Source organism: Apus apus, chromosome 6 (assembly GCF_020740795.1).
Source record: "Apus apus isolate bApuApu2 chromosome 6, bApuApu2.pri.cur, whole genome shotgun sequence".
NCBI classification, from domain to species: domain Eukaryota; kingdom Metazoa; phylum Chordata; class Aves; order Apodiformes; family Apodidae; genus Apus; species Apus apus.
In genome coordinates, this window is record NC_067287.1 from 36,854,699 (window position 1) to 36,871,386 (window position 16,688).

The following is a 16,688-nucleotide window of genomic DNA, read 5'->3' on the forward strand; positions in this document are numbered from 1 at the left end:
CTCACACTTGAGATAGAGCAGAAGAAAGGGGCTTGAGTTCAAGCCTGATGCAGGGTGCACAGAAACCAGCTGGGTGAAGCACTTCTGACATCTTTGTCATTATTGCACCCTCCCATGCTTGTTACTCATTCAGATGTCCTGCATGAGGACAGGCCCTGAGAACCTCCCAGCTACCTATTACTCATCTGCCTGTTTCCTTAAAACACTTGCAGAAATAACTCAACAACTAGCTCTCCTGCATTGCTCTTGGGAGTCTGTTATGAGCCACCCACTTCCACCTCAGGAAAGTCACTTCAGAATATCTCAAATAACAAACAAATCCTCAATGTTCAGCAAAAGAGAAGAGATTTTATTTGACAGCCAGAGGAACAAAGTCCAAAGATTGCTACTTTAGGTAAGAAAAAGCAATTATATCTTTGAAGCAATTAAGAAGTATAAACAACCAAAAAGTATGAGCTATTCCATGACTACATTCCCTGAGACCTACCCAGGACAGCAGTACAAGGAAGCAACTTCCATACTCTAAAGTAGCTTTCACTTCAATACACACACACCAAATGCAACCCCAAAACCCCACACAAAAGAGACCAAAAAGCAAAGCAAACCAACAAACTGGCCAGGCTTCATATATTCTCCCTTAGACCAGAGGCCACAGCCCTTTAATAAGATTATACAATATTTATTCCATATTTTTTCTTCTATTATCTATTAGTGATGTTAACCTGATGTCACCAAACTCCAGACATTCCTACTGAAGCTGTTATCAGATGTCTCAAATTAACTAATGAATCATGAGATAAACAGATATATTTCCTTGTCAGTGGATATTAAGCAGAAAAAAATGGGGTTGTGCTCTATCACACAGGAAGGGCTGGTTTAAATCAAGAATGGAAAAGGTTTCATTCTGGAAAATCTTAGTTACAGAATGTCAGTGATGATTACACTTAAATGCAAAAATAAAGCCTACTAAACAAGCCAATGCACATTTCTCAATGCAGTGTGTTTGTCTCTCTCCTCCACTGTAAATTCATTTATTGCAACATACCAGGGATCTTAGTAACTCATTCACATGGCCAAAGCTCCCCTGTATTCCTAACTGAAAAACAAATCATAGCTTCAAACCAGTGTTTACCAGAGTGTTCCAACTGCTCAAGAGTCCCATTTTAAAACCTTGCTTATGAGACACTGATCTTCATTTTACAGGCAGGAGCTGAAATGACATCACACAGTCTATAAGCCAGCTGGAAGGGGCCATCCAGACTTTGCCCTGATTAATTTTCTCCGGCTTGAATTGAGAAGACACATCATAGATTACATACTGAGTGCAAAATCTCTGGTCAGAAGTAGGTGCTGCATGGTAAGCCACTGTGTTGATGGTCTGTGTCACATCACTGTCTGGTTTGGGCTTTCTAACCAGAATTTGTCCTCCTGCTGCTTTGACCAGCTCCATAAGATCACTCTTCTGGTGACACTTGAAAGATCCCAAAAAATAGAAGTAGCATCCATCAAACAAGTGAGGCAGCTAAGTAGAAGGAAAAAAAAAAAACACATTATAAATACAGGATTTCACAATTGTGCACACAGGGGAAAAGAGCGGAAAGGAACAGCCTTAAAAAAAACAAACCAATTTAAAATGACCAACACTGGAAGCTAGAACAGTAATTAACATGTAAGGTCTTCAGTATAAGCAATCAAGAAAAGCTTGCTTACGTGGTAAATTCTTGCTCATGTTTAAATATTTTCCTGCACAACAGGGTTTAACTATGAACTAGGAATATTTACAGCTACTATTGTGTTTAATGAACTTCTCCAGTGTAATCCAGAAAGTAACCAGAAATTATCCCAGTTAAATATAAAAGTGGCCCTATATGGAAACGAGTAATAAAAAGCCATTTTTCTTTCAACTTTCAGATAATTTCAACCAGGTTCTAAAGCTGAGCAGAGAAGGCCAAAGCAGCATCACTTCTGTCCCATCCAACCTCTTCCACTGCATGTGCTGTAACACAGCATTCCCTCTGACAAGGTTACAGCAACATATCCACTAATAGAGAAAAATGACAGCTTTATGGGTGTTCACAGTTCTTTCCATCACCTTGCACATAATCAAATCTCTGTACAAGACCACATTAAAATTTTACATCTCCTGCACCTGCATACATGGCAAAGGGCAAAGCCACACGAACCAAAGGTCATTAAGATAATCTGTCTCAAGCAATAAAACCCACCAGCTGTTCTCTGTTGAGCCGACCTCTTTGTGGGCCACCTTGGATTTCATACTTCTCTTCTGGTTCTCGTACTGTGGTTTGCAGACAGGCTTGTACCCCTACAAGGCAACAAGACAGGCCAAGATTAGAGATCCCAAGTTTCAGCAGAGTCTTCTGTGTAATTTTAGGGTCTAAAGAGTCTCACTAAAAGAAAAGGATTAGCCACAATGCAAAGCATAGTATCAAAGCTTGTGTGCTTTAGCAACTTGCTTTTAAAGTTAAAGAAATGTACAGCAGTGGTTGAATGTGTCAGTTGGATGGAGAGAAGCAGTATAATACTAAAATCAGTGCTGTAAACACTAGGAATTATTAGCTTGTCCTCTTACCCACTAAAGGTCAACCACTTAATGTCACATGTCAAATTGCTGATATTTTGGAAGCTTAAAGCCAGCATGTAGAAACCAACTCTGCTGTTATGAAATGGAAGCAATTGCCTGATAAAGAGCAATTACAAAGCAAGCACAAAGCTGTTTCTGAACACTTATGGCCTCAAATAACAAATCAGATGGGATTTCAAGGTCTCCAAGATCAGCACAAACTGGGGATTTATGCTAGGCTTTAACAGTGGCATTCCTTTTCCTTACCACTGCTGGATAATGAGATTGTCTTCCAATGTGTTTTTACCTTGTTTTAAGGCTAGTTATCTTTTCCAATGTGGAACGTGCCGATGCTAATGCATGGCTAACATCAGTCACAGGTGCTACCTGCCCTCACTTTGGGAAGAGAAATGGCTGTGGTCAGTCACTCAAGGATGGAGCATTTTGCCTGCACGTCCATTGTACTCATTAATAAAAATTACCCCAGAAAGAAACTTTGCAAAGCTGATTTTGAAAGCTGTCCCACGAGGATTGACAGCGTTGTCGTCGCTCTAACTTTTAAAGTAGCACCTCACTCCTTGCACAGCCTGCCTGAGGCAACTGATTCCCACTGTGTAAATATGGAGCCCACAGTATTAAACAATACACAACCTAAACAAAACCTGGAGTAAAATGTGAGGGGTTGATTTGAAAAAGGGAGAAAGCACAAGACTATGAAGAGAAGTATCACTGACAAAGGTACTGGGGCACCATTGCAACCAAAAGATAGGAATGTCTAATCTAGAGAGCTCTCCAAAGCCAATTCTTAGCAATTTACCACCAGTTCATACAAACTCACAAAATGCAATGGGAATTCATATTTTAGTTACTACGAGTCCTCCAATCCTTACATCAAAAAGGAAAAACCCACACAGAAAACCACAACTGGCTGAATACTATGACAATAAATATCTCCCACCACGTACAAGTATCAGGTCCATTATTTGCACTTGTCCATTCTTTCAAGGAGAATTCACATGAACTCCTACAAAACTGAGACAACATAGTCATGTTTCTTTCCAGAAAAGCAACCTAAATATTCATTCTTGGTAACAGCAATGAATATTGGTAACTTCTTTTCAAAGTCCTCATAGCTCAAAAAATAAACCTGAAAGATATTTCAAGGTTTTTTATCATCTCAACAAGAGTTCCTCTGTCAATTTGCCTCTCACACAGCTATTCTTTCCTTCCAAAAAAATACACCTGTTAATGAATGCCACTTACAATAAAGGAAAAACTCTCTCATCTCAAAACAGAAAGGTCCATTCATTAAGAGTATATTTTATTTCAATCTACCATCAAAAGCTCAATTTCAAGGACATTCACTACAAGCTGGGGTTTTTATACAACCACTACATCACAAATGGAGCATCCAGTGCCAGCATTAGTAAATGAAGCAAATTTGATAGGAAAGTAATAAAAGATGGAATGAATACAAAAGAGTAGGTCTTTGTTACTTTCCTGAAAGAAAAAAAAAAAAATAAGTAATGAAAATGAGTGTTAGTGGAATGTCTATTTTAGCAGAAAACACATAGGTTATGGCTGTTTTGCATACATGTTTCTGTCCGTTTTACATTCCCAAATCCTCTGAGAAATCTGTATGCCTCAAAAATCCATTGTCACACCATCACAACCCTCCATGAGGACTCATTCACATGTATCCTCTTTTCATTGCATCTATAAGAACAGCAAGATAAATGTGTTTCTTTAAAAAACTGGAAATATGCAAACAGACCCTTTGTCTATGCCAGTAATGGCATCATCAGCCTTCTCATTAATTATAACTTTTCCTAACCACCCTGTCTTAACAATTTTATGGCATAAAAGCTGTGTTCCACATAGGATAAAAAGCCCTGGACATAACTTCTCAGTGCCCAATGTTTCTCTCCAAAATAAATATGTTAAGAGGCAACACTTTTAGGCCTATATGCACAAACCTTTGTGGAACAACAGACTCTGTTTTTTGGTGATGGGAAAGTTGTAAGTTATCAATTCCTGAACATATTTTTTATGCAAGATGTAGAAGCAGAACTTGCTCTGACTCATTGGTCTTGTCATATTTGATAGATGGTTTTCAGAACCATTGTGTTCAGGGACATTCAAATAGACTATTTATGTGCAGATAAGAAAAAGAGGAAAGAAAGCACTTGGAATCCTCAAGCTCAGAAGAGATGGTGCTTCAGGCTTTAACGTATTTCATGGCACCCTTACTATCAACAGCACAACTAATCCATAGTAAGAGTGTTAATTGGAAAGAGACAAGACACAGAGTAACAGTGAAAGGAGGGCCTTGGGCACAAGAAAAAAAGGCAAACTGCCTGTCATGTGTCATCAGAGTCATGGTCTAGCTGTATATTCAGAAAACTGATGCAGTTAGCAACCACAATTTGAGGAAGGTGATGACAACCCTAAGGTCAAGAACAACATCTATCCATGGAGGAAGGTTTCCAACCAAGAAAAAGGAAGCTAAAATAATTTAAGTGATGGAGACCAGTATGTCCTTTATCTGCAGACTTTGTTCACACTGATTTCTTCCCAAGCTGCCCATTTATCTTCAGCAACTCCTGCATACAAGATGTTTTCTATTATAGAATTGAAGGCTTCACATATCATATTAAAAAAAAAAAGAAATTAGTGACACAAAGAAGGGAACTATCCCCTGTTCTCATATTTGAGATAAAATGACAGAGGGCTCAAGCTGTGTTTCTACCTAATTTATTAAGTATTTGTCTAAACAAAAGGTTATTTGCCCATTCCTTTTGCCTCCTGTTCTCACAAAACTTAACGTCAAGTCAACTTGCTTCTAGATAATTTATTTTGCTTTACCATTTTGAGATGCAGTGACTCCAACTGGATGCAATAGGTTCCCAAAGGCATAATCAGTTTGGGCTGCATTAAGGAGTAATTTGGAAGCTTGAGGCAAGCACAAGCTTGATCGTTCTTCTAATAGATGGTACAATCACCACAAGATGACCTTGTGCTAAAAAACCTCAACCTTATACTTAAGAGTAGGGATACAAATATAAGATGAGAGCATAATGTATGCCCTTCCCTTTTTAGTTTGTGAGGTTTTGCTTTAATTTTTGTTTGTTGGTTTTTGTTGTTATTGTTTTTTTACAGTTAAGGATTTTATTTTGACAACTGAGTGCTGAGTTCACTCTGTAAATCCCAGGTCTTCTTCTTGAGTAGGTATTATTAGTTTTAAAGCTGCTATCATATATAAGTGGCTGGATAACATGACAGCTCTCTTCTAATAGTCTCTCCATCTGAATGCCATCCTGATTAATAGGACATACAAAAGGAAATAAAATTCCATACTGTACTCAAAGGTGTATCACTCTACCACTTTTACAGGGACATTTCTAGAAGGTCCTTGATCTTACAGCACTCCTTAAGTCAGAGGTCTAGTGCCCTTTGACTTCAAACAGGATCCATGTTAAATAGATTCCCAGAACTCCTGAGATTACACACTCTCATTTGTATTGAAAAGCCACCAAGGAGAACTTGATGCCAAGACACTGCTGAAATGAATAGACTGGAGAAAAAAGAATTACTATTAACCTAATTAAAGTGATCACGTGACACCATCACTACACCTTCTGAAACTGAGATGGACATCTTATTTACTTCTGCAAAAAGAATTTCACTGGTCTGAGTATCAGAAGGACAAAGACATCCTTAAAGAAGCTCTCTCAAAATGAAGGGGAAAGTAAACTTGCCTTTTAAGAGGACATCTGCAATTTTAGGAAGGGCTAAGAGATCAGTTACATTGTTTTCCTTCCCATATTCCCAGTCTGTGCATTCTGTACAGGCAAGCCTGACTAAAAATCTAGTCTGTTCTGTTATAAAATAAGAATATTCATCTTAGGATCTCAGCCCATCTTGATTTACTCCTTGATACTATTGCCAATAAGAGCTGTGGACCTTCTAGGTTTGAGGTTAATCAAGTTTATTCATTTATCCCTAAAGAGGATGATCATTGCAACTATGCTTTAATGGCTCTCTAGCTTAATCAGAGCAATGGGATCAACTACCCACAAAAGAGAACCAAGGCAAGTGGGATTTTCCATTTCACACAGACTAGTGGGGTTTTTTTGCAATGCCCAGTTCAGATGTGCAAGGACTCATAAATAAAGCTTGCCTGACAAAAGACCATACTGGGGCAAGATGGCATGTGCAGAGGGGTCATTCTTTCCTAGGATTACAGAACATTACAAGTTTAAAAGCCTCTTAAATAGCCAATTTCACACTTGTAATTTGTAGATATAAACAAGATCATTTGCACCAAAAAATGAGCCTGCATTAAAGTCCTTAGAAAATATTGCAGAAAAAGGTTTTAGCTTAACACGACTGCATTTTAGTTTGATGCCACCACATTTGGCAGAGAAAATGCTGCTTTTTTTTTTTTCCCCTCATTAGCAAGATCAGTAAAGCATCACTACTTACACTGATCCTTATTACTTCATTGAACAGCTGCCCCTACCCTCTCACCTTCCAGTATATGAGGAGCAAAGGTTAAAAGGGTGTCCTTTCTAACAGTATCATTAATTGACCTTTGATACAACTCTAGCTTCTAGTACTGGAAATAATGGGGGGAAAAAAGAAATAAGCAAAATTTAAACCCTATAATCCGTATTCATTTAAGTATTATTGGTTTATAATGAAACTAACTGCATCAGCAAAAACAGTTTAAACAGGATGAAGTACAGAAAAGAGCTGGGTGCCAAGAACAAGTTGTAATTACCCACAGATACCCAGGAATAGCTCTCAGGAACTCAATTAGCCTTAGTGGAGTTTTGTTGGATTTGCATTAATAAAGCAAAGAGCAGGAGTTAGTCCCAAAAATCTTTTACAGCAGCTAAAAGTAATTTAGAAATACACGATGGCAACAAATCCCATAAAACACTACAGATCTATGATCTAGTAGAAATTGCAACTGAAATTTCCTCAGCTCAGTCTGCACTGGGTTTTAAGACTTCCATGCAGATTAAGTAAAACCTGATGAGATTATTTTCCTAGAAAAGGAAGAAATCAGGACAGAGAGAAAGCCTGAGGGGAATTTGGCATGGCTAGCTTCAATTTGCTTTCATCAAGGCATTATGGGTCTCTACTACAGCACAGAAAAGAATTTTTATACTGTCTTTTACATGCTTATAAAGTAATTTTTAATTCACAGATTTTCATGGCATGAGGTAGAAACCTCACATGATGAAACAAGAGCAGCCCATTTTTCCAACACATGGAAATGCCACAAGATGCTTCAGAAACTTAAAAAAAACCCTGCTTAAAAGTAGTAGTTAACAAATTAATCCAGGTGTTATTTATTAAACATGATGGAACAGATGCTTAGGAAGTCTGCAAACATCAGTTCCCAGAAGGTGTAGTATGAAAAGCATTACTTCACTTAAACCCTTAAGTGTCTTGTCTTCTTTAAAACCCACTTTTTGCCACAGCTGTTTTCTAGAGTGATCAAAGTGACTGGAGGTAGCCATTCCTAAGGTCAGGTTGAATTCCACTGGAAGTGCTCATCCCCTGGATGCCATCCCAGGCTTTTAAATGGTAATATTTCCCATTCCTTTTCCTTACAATGGGCTTCCTCAATGCAATTGTTTTATTCAAACCAAAAGTGAATAAAGGACTCTGTAAATATGAAACCTGAGTATCTGGATAGCAGAACAGGTCTGCAGACCTTCCTTCAAACCAGCCCACTTCTTAGCTCTGCAGACAGAAGCAAACACCACATCTAAGACATTCTTGCCCCCACTTTCTCTTCTGCAAACCCCATCAGCCTCACAGTCTAAATTTGTCCTGATTTTGAAGCACGCTTCCAGAAGGTTCCCTTCCTCCAGAAGGTGCAGACATGGTGGGAGTGCAGAGGTTCAGCCTAAGCTGATGTGAAACATTCCCCTCATCTATACACCAAATGCAACCAGAACACGCACACACACATTAGATATTTCTACCACCTCCCACAGAACTCCAGGTCCTTTTGTAGAAAGATACAGCCACAAAACAAGGATGAAATTCAGAAGCTTTTAGCTGTTCTGAGAAGGGAGGGCTTTGCTGAGTATCAACCTGTGATCTAAAAGATGTTTATGCATGGAAGCAAGACAGTCCAGCCTGAGAAGCAGTCAGCTCAAACAGCTTTGCAATCCTCTTGTCTAAGAGCCTAAACAAGGATGGGCACATTGCTCCAAGAAATTCAGAAAGATGTTTTTGCCTTGAAATGTCAGTCATGCAATCCCCTAGCTCTTCCAGTCAACTCTCAGTTGTTCCAAGTCCTTGCAGGAAAAAAGCAGAGGGATTTTTTTGCATTCTTTTGAATGATCAGAGCTGAATCATTGCTGCTGCTTCAGGTAAGCAAAACAAATGAAGGAATAAGCAATCAGAAGCTTAGAGTTTTCTGCCAGATATTTCACTGCAAAGACTGACATGAGCTTATTTCAATGCTTATTTTCACCCTGATCATTTTTCATTCCCTGCTTTACCAGATGACAATCTGAAAAAAAAAAAACCAACAAAACAACCAAGCTGAAAAGCTATTTAAGGCTTCTGCTGGTTTTAATTACACTATTCTATGCAAAAAAAAAAAAAAAAGAGAGGAAATAGTGATATTTAAATCTTTTGTCTCTGCCTACTTGCAGAAGAATAATGATATGCTACTTTGTGCCCTATTAACATCCCAGAAATAATGAAGGCAATAAAATAATGAAACCAACGAAAGATAGAGCCAAGGGCAAGGAGCACAGTGACAGCATCTCAGTTGAATTCTATGCTGCTTTGAAAGTGGATATATTGCTGACAGGGTGTTATAGATGGAAAATATGGAACTGCAACTAGTGAGGTAAAATTTTTCTTCTGTGAAGATCTAGTACTGATCAGTGATGACATCCTTCACATCCTCACCTTCTACCTGAAGACCTTCTACCTGAACCCCAAAACTGAAGATACATATTTAAATCTTGACTCTCCCATAATTAGAGGCCTTACATTTAGCTCAGACTCTGCTGGAAAATTCCACGTTACCTCTCTGGATGCTTTATCTGTGTGTACATACATACGTGAATGGAAGCACCCTAGAATTATACAAGAGAAGGAAATTGCTTTTTGTTAGAGAAATACAGCTTGAAAACCTGCTATCATGGAAGAGTTAACATCAGAAACACACTCTTAAGAGAAATACTGTTGTTTGCAAGAGGGCAGTAGTTTTTTTTAAAGCGGTATAATTATGTGCCATCTATAAATATAACTTTAGAAATAACAGTCAAATGAAGCTTACCTTGGAGTAAAAAAATTTCAAATACTCACTTATGCACAGTCAGCATTTCATTAAGTACTACACTGAGCTTTGTTCTTTGTATATTTCAGTGAAGTTTTTGAACATGAATTTACTGGAAGTGAATGGTTTAGAACACTGAACTATAAGCAACTCATTCAATTTATTTGCAGTTGGTTTGACAGAAGCCAGGATACACACACACTTTTGGAAGTTTATTTGCATCACATTTAAAGAAACTTATCCAAACAGAAGTCAAAAAGCCAAGGTAAATAAAGAGAGAAAATATGGAAGAGGGAAGCAAAGACCTCTTTTTCCTAGACAAATGTTCCATCAGCAGGAGTCTCATTATTTGTTATAACAATCTTTAACTTGTAATGACTCTGAAGAAGACTAATAACAGACTGGTGGGAACAGATGGAGTGGTGCTGTTAATTATAGGCACTTAGCTGCATCAGACCCCATGAGTTATTACTAACATTTCCCACTAGGGAGGAGAATCACTTGCTTTTAAGTAGTATGTTGCTTACTAAGCTGGGAGCATTAGCAGTTAGGATTGTACTAATCAGTACTAACAACATAAAACTCAGCTGAAAACAAAAAATATTAAAATATTCCCTGAATAACCTCTACACAATTTTATTTATTTATTTATTCTTTTCCAATCACTTCTAAATACAAAAGTTCTTCCATGAAGATTTAAACTCAGGTGTCACTAATTGCATCTTCCTACAACTCAGGTGAAGTCTCCTTAGCAGATGTGTAGCCTAAAGATAAAATGAAATACAGGAAAACCACCCTAGCACACATGATGGTGTGCAGACCTGCTGAACTGAGTGAAGCCAAGAACCTGCAAAGTGATTCACCACAGAAACAGATGATTCAGTCTTAAACAGGTTATGATCCCAGAGCACCTAAATACACCCTTTCCAACTACACAACCCAAACAACTCTTCTGGGCATTCTGAGTTTCCTGCTGCATCCCTACTTCCAAACAGGAAACCATCTCCCTTCTGCTCATCATCACAGTGACTGGAGGTTATTAAATCCATCTCAGCTTATCCATAAATAGGCAACACCTCACCTTCCTACAGACCTTAATCACATATGCCAAGGAAGCAAAAGCTTCCTAGCAATTTCAATGGAAGCTGCTTAAGAGAAATCCAACAATTTAAGGCATTCCTTCCTCCTCTCCCAGGATATTATCCATAGGCTTCCAAATCACCCTCAATGAGCAATGAACAAATTCACTCCTCTCTGATATTTAGGGTATGACCTACCTAATACATCTAATAATTAAATGCACACATTTGCCAAGAAAGGAGTAGTTGTATTTAATTAAATCTCTTGTCATTCAGGAGATTAAAAAACAACAACCTTACACTTTATGTTAAGCTATTAGGGCAGTTGCTGAAAATTAAAATTCTCTGGAATTGGACCTACAACTTCTGGTTAAAAAGACCAAGGAATCCCATATATTTAGTACTTACATTCAAACTTGAGGACCCAACATCCAGTCAGAACAGCCATCATGCATTTGACAGTACTTGGCATTGGAACATCAGGGACAACAAGATGAGTTACTAGGAGAAAGATTACATCGGTAGAACTAAAAGCACATAAAAATCAGAACCATGCCTGGCTAAAAAGCAATCAATCACCATTTAAAGAATAAATAGCCTATCATAATTTATCAACCACTCTTTCCAGTACAAGTATGTGATTTTTGAGACTAAGACAACAGTAAGTAGAAGAGCTATTGGAAATTTTGTGGGTTTCAATATATACTTGCTGTGAAAAAGGGAAGCCATGTTTTTGCAGTTCTAAGCTAACACTTAAAACTTGAAAGGAGGCTCCTGTTTATAGAATAGATTTTTTTTTTCAGTCCTTTTAAAGTTATATTTAAGAGTCTGACTGTGGGATCTCCCTGCTAATAGAACTCAACTCACAATTCTGGGGTAGTAATTAGAAATCAGTCAAAGATTGCAGGGGGAAATCACTTTGCCTTTCTTTCACAAGGGGAAGCAACACTTAAAGAAAAAATAATAGGTAGGATTAAGACAAGATTCCCCCACCCTGCAAAGGGAACAAAAAAGACCCCCAAGCCCCATAAATTTGCTCCATTGTCTTAAAGAACAACAATATTTGAAGGAAGGTAGCATGTGAGAAGCAATTTGTAAACTTCTAGCCAGTGACATGATCCTTCTAAAGACATCATCTCCCTTTGGCTCACTTATGATAAAAAGATAAAAACCTTTCAGGATGTGTCATATGAGCAGGAAGCTTAAAGTTGGTAAAAGAAGTGTAAAGAGAAGAGGTCTGTCAGGAGGACTTAAGAGATCTTAAACAAGACAAAATACTGCCAAATTGTGGCTCCCCTAGAGTCTCCTGCCTCAGTAACTGGGCAGGTCTTACATGGGTTTACATGCAACAACACACAATCTAGGGCTGTAACTCAGGGATTTCAGAAACCAGACTTATTAGGAATGATAAAAAAGCCCCATTCCTACTATTTTAAACAATGAAGTGCAGAACTGTAATTACTTCTATTTGGACAGAGACATTTCAACAAGTCTACATACCTCTGCTGTTAAACTCAGTATACCTTCGAGCCTTCAGAACTGTTGCTAGTCTGTCCAGCAATTTCTCTTGCTTGGAATTAAGATTGCTCCCCAGTATACCAAGAGGTCCATCTCTTGGCTGGCTGGAGCTCAGAACCTGCATGAACAGCAAATCCTACAATAAGCAGAATGTTTGGGAACACAAAGAAAGCAACTAACTTTTCTGACAGCTCTATTTAATAAGAAGTATTTTGAAAAACAACTCATGGCAAGCTTAGCAGATAGGGTCCCTAAATAAATCAGTTACAAACCAGCTCTAGAAGAAAAAAGCTTGACATTAGAGGTATTTTGTTTAGCTTATGCAAGTTGCCAAAACAGCTTGTGCATCAGTTTTTTCTTCTTTTAAAAAAAAACAAACAAAAGACACTGGTGTGCACACATATAGCTGGTTGAATATTGTGTAAACAGCCTTGCTGACTGCAGTGTTGAAGGTGAAAAAAAATTCCTAATGAAGTTGTGAAGCCTCCTACTTCTAGTGAGTTATTGCCACCAGATACACTACCAATGTGTTGAGTAACCTATATAATTAACACCCACAGTGCCTTGCACTAAAACATCCCTAATACATTGCCACGTTATGTAATGAAGGCTGTAGATTTTTTTATGTGGCTATTTCCAATGCAAAGTAAGAAGAACTGCTTGCTCAAGTGTTATGCTGGTATAGATGTGATACTTCAGCTCCTGGATCTTCCTAAGTACTCCCAGATTCCATAGTACAGATATATCTTCAAGATCCAGCTACCCTAAAGTCTTAGGCTTTGGATCACACCCTCCATATGAGCTGCTAACCAACCATTGGCACACACTCATCCCACAGCAAATGCAATAGTGATTGTTTTGGTTGAGACACAAGAGCTGCAACTCACATTTGACACGTGGGAGGAACAGTCACATCCTTGCCAAGTTAGGTGCAAGAGTTTACTTTTGGCCAATGGGTATCTTATTACCTCAATGAAGTAGGAAGGATCATAACTGGCTGTACACCCTGGAGTAGACTAGGACTGCTTGTACCAGCCACATCAGTTTAATCATCATTCATTAGGAAGCACAAAGCATTTCATAATGCAGTAGCTTGTTAAGTCTGAATAACCCAATTTTGGTCACAAGTCCTGAGAAGTCTTTTGCAGAAGAGGGGAAAAACAGAAACCTCAAAACAATCTTTCAAAAGCTGTTTTCTACTCCTGAGCTGGTATCTTCACCGTTTGACAAAGGACAATACTGGAACAGCTTTTTAAAGACACACAAAGCACCTGGAGTAAAGACTGCTGCTGCTTTCAGCCAGTTTGGCAAGTAGAACCAATTTAAATACACAGAACACCAACAACAATAGCAAAGTTCAATCAATGATACTTCAAGAATAACACAGCGTGCATTCCCACATCACAAGAAACACCCTTTTTTTTTTCTCAGATAAAGCTATAACACAGCTTTGTGTGTCCCACGTACATTCTAGAAATACTGTCCAAGTTACTTTCCCAGCCTATTTTATATCTCCCTGTAAAGATACCTAACATACTGTACTTTGGTCCAAGCTTTCAATATTTACACGATTAACTTATCGTCTTTAGTAAGTAAAACAAAAACGCCAAACACACTCACCTCAGAGGATTGGTTAAGTGAAAGTGATTGATTCTTCACTGGTAACATGAGCACACATTTCATCTTTTCACTTTCTGCATAGTCCACAGGCCGCAGACCAAATATATTACTGGCAAAACAAGAACAGATGGGTTTACGTAAATAAAATGTGACATGATTCTTAACTAACTGGGCACATGAGCTGGGTATCTTTCCCTCCCACTTTCTTATTAATATGTAATTTCAGCTAAAAGCCATGAAGTTTCAAGTAAGAATTGCATCCAGGACAGATGGATACCGAATTACAAGCTGCTGCATTCAACTGAGAAGTAAAGGCTGTTCAGAGCAGTATGTTCAGTTAAACAAACCACTCGTTGAACTTTTCAAGATGCACTTTGGTATCATTCACAAGACCCAGGAATTTCACTTTAATCTTTCGTTGCCAGTCATACAACTAGGAAATGTATTTTTGGTTTACCCTTTGGCCATAAAAGATGTCAGAGGTTTCTACGTACTGTGTTAAACATTGGATGGAGCTTGCTGGGGTTGTGCTTCTGTGGGGAAAGCTAGCTGCTTCCTACTGGGGAACAGTGGCTCCTTTGCAGTTCCAAAATGTGAGCATGCACCTCATTTTCCCTCAGTGTGCTGTTCCACAGAACACATCATAGCAAATTCATTCAGGGTTTTGATGGTTTGCCAATTGTGTTGAACACCAATCATCCTATGTGGCATCCCTTCGTTATTAGATATGCTTCAAGACCCATTTTCTCCCCCGTTCTTTTAGCTTTACTCAGACAGATATGATTTGCTAGAAACACAACATCAAACATAGCTATGACTTCTATCTCTTCTTCACCACAGAACAGGTATAATTGCCATTAACATGATCCTTGGCCAGTACTGTCAGGAAACATTCTGCTTGCTCTGCCCTTTGCAAGAATAATGGCTATTTCAGCTGATCCTCTTCTCCCATCTCATGTAGCTCCAGCTCTCAAAAGGCATAATAAGAGCTTGTTATGAAGGGGGAGCTTGTCACCAAGAACAAAGCCTTGACTTAGTATCTGAAATCTGGCAAGCTTAGTCATCAAACAATTAAACACTTAAAGAGGTCAAAAAAACATTACATCTTCAAAGCACAGTCTCAGCCACACGTTCCTGTGCAGAGCAGGACTCTAGGAAGCTTTCTTTATAGGGAATTATACATAAGGCCATAACTCAGCCAGGCCCAAAGAGAGGCTCAAATCCTTAAGTCTTCATTCTGACTTAAGTGGGGGGCTTTGGCCAGTGCAAAGCTGAAAGATGCATCTGACCTTAGCACCTTTCTATGCTCCTAGCTGAGCCCTGCTCACTAACAGAGCCTCTTGGGAAAACAACAATCCACAAAAAAAAAATCCCATCCAGAAGGTTCTGGGATGGTATTTCACAATTACTAATTTTACAATATTACCAACCCCAAGCTATTCTGTGTTTCTAATGAGCAAAGAGCTGGTATAATACAAATTCTGCAGACTAAAAGATAATTGGTTAAATCTCAGCCCAGTCCTGCTAGTTGCAGCCCATTAAATATTGTCATGCTGTTCCTGCTTTGTCATGCACCATCAGGGAAGCTCTTGCCCTTTCTTTAAATAAGGGCCATATTCAACTCAAACTGCTGCAGGACAGTTCCTTTGAACAATGCATATGGGCTGGTGGTGGAATTAGCACACACCAAAATCACCTTTAGACTGACCTTTTACTGTGAACTAAGCAGGGGGAGGAAATCATTGCATATGAGTAGCAGAGGATTGGGAGTGTCTCCCCCATAAATCACAGTAAGATCCTTGAATGTTGGAAAAATATTCTTGAATGTTTACCATAGATAAATATATAGGCCACCACAGTTAAATATAGAACATTTTTTGCCAATTAAACTGCACAAATGAGGACTCCAGCTAACTCTTCTGTATTCACTTAAAATTTTTTCCCCATTTTTTAAATCTTTTCAGTTGTTTCTTGCCAGTGTGTTGCAAAATGCTATCCTGTCATGATGCACCATTGAAGAATTAATGGCTATTCATGGGATGTTAAGGTACAGTTAAAGTAAAAGCTGACAAGCTTGGCAGCTCAGGTCTGAAAAAAAGGAACCCATCAAGGGACGGGTTTAAGAGTTTTGAGTATTTGCAAAGCAGCAGGTTGTTGAGCTTAAGTGAGAAAAAGTAGATAAAACAGGAGAAAAAGGGGTTTACAAAATAACATCTAAGATAATGAACACATACAGACAACAGATTTAGAGTATGGTGTATTTGTTCTTTTTATTTAGGCACCCACTAGCCATCCAAAAACCATGGTCAGAAAGAGATCTTTCCTAGTCTGTTGGCACAATTGTCAGTTGAATTCCTTTATATTAAGAATGTGTACTATTTTTAGCCCTATGATCAGGATCAAGGACCAGGTCTGTGCAGCCACGAGAACACCATTAAGCCACAGGAATGGGAAACAGAAGCTTTTTGCAAAAATGTGTGCTCAAATCCAACTATTCAGCCAAGCTGAACATGGGAAATCATCCACCTTGTTCAGAGTAAAAAAAGCGTTTTGACCCAGTTTGCAAAACAAA

The 16,688-nt window shown here is 38.5% G+C and overlaps 1 protein-coding gene across 3 annotated transcripts in view; it reads right to left on the reverse strand.

The window, feature by feature from the left end:
* Positions 1 to 328: 328 nt before the first annotated feature.
* The window catches only part of BARD1 (BRCA1 associated RING domain 1), a 39,458-nt gene continuing 23,098 nt past the window's right edge, over positions 329 to 16,688 (reverse strand). For all 3 annotated transcript variants that reach the window (XM_051622931.1, XM_051622932.1, XM_051622933.1), the window contains 5 exons: positions 14,117 to 14,225; positions 12,479 to 12,614; positions 11,387 to 11,479; positions 2,226 to 2,323; positions 329 to 1,522 (listed from right to left, as the gene is read on the reverse strand). In XM_051622931.1, coding sequence (XP_051478891.1) covers positions 1,193 to 1,522; positions 2,226 to 2,323; positions 11,387 to 11,479; positions 12,479 to 12,614; positions 14,117 to 14,225 — 766 coding nt within the window. In that variant the 3' untranslated portion in view covers positions 329 to 1,192. The remainder of the gene's footprint in view (positions 1,523 to 2,225; positions 2,324 to 11,386; positions 11,480 to 12,478; positions 12,615 to 14,116; positions 14,226 to 16,688) is intronic.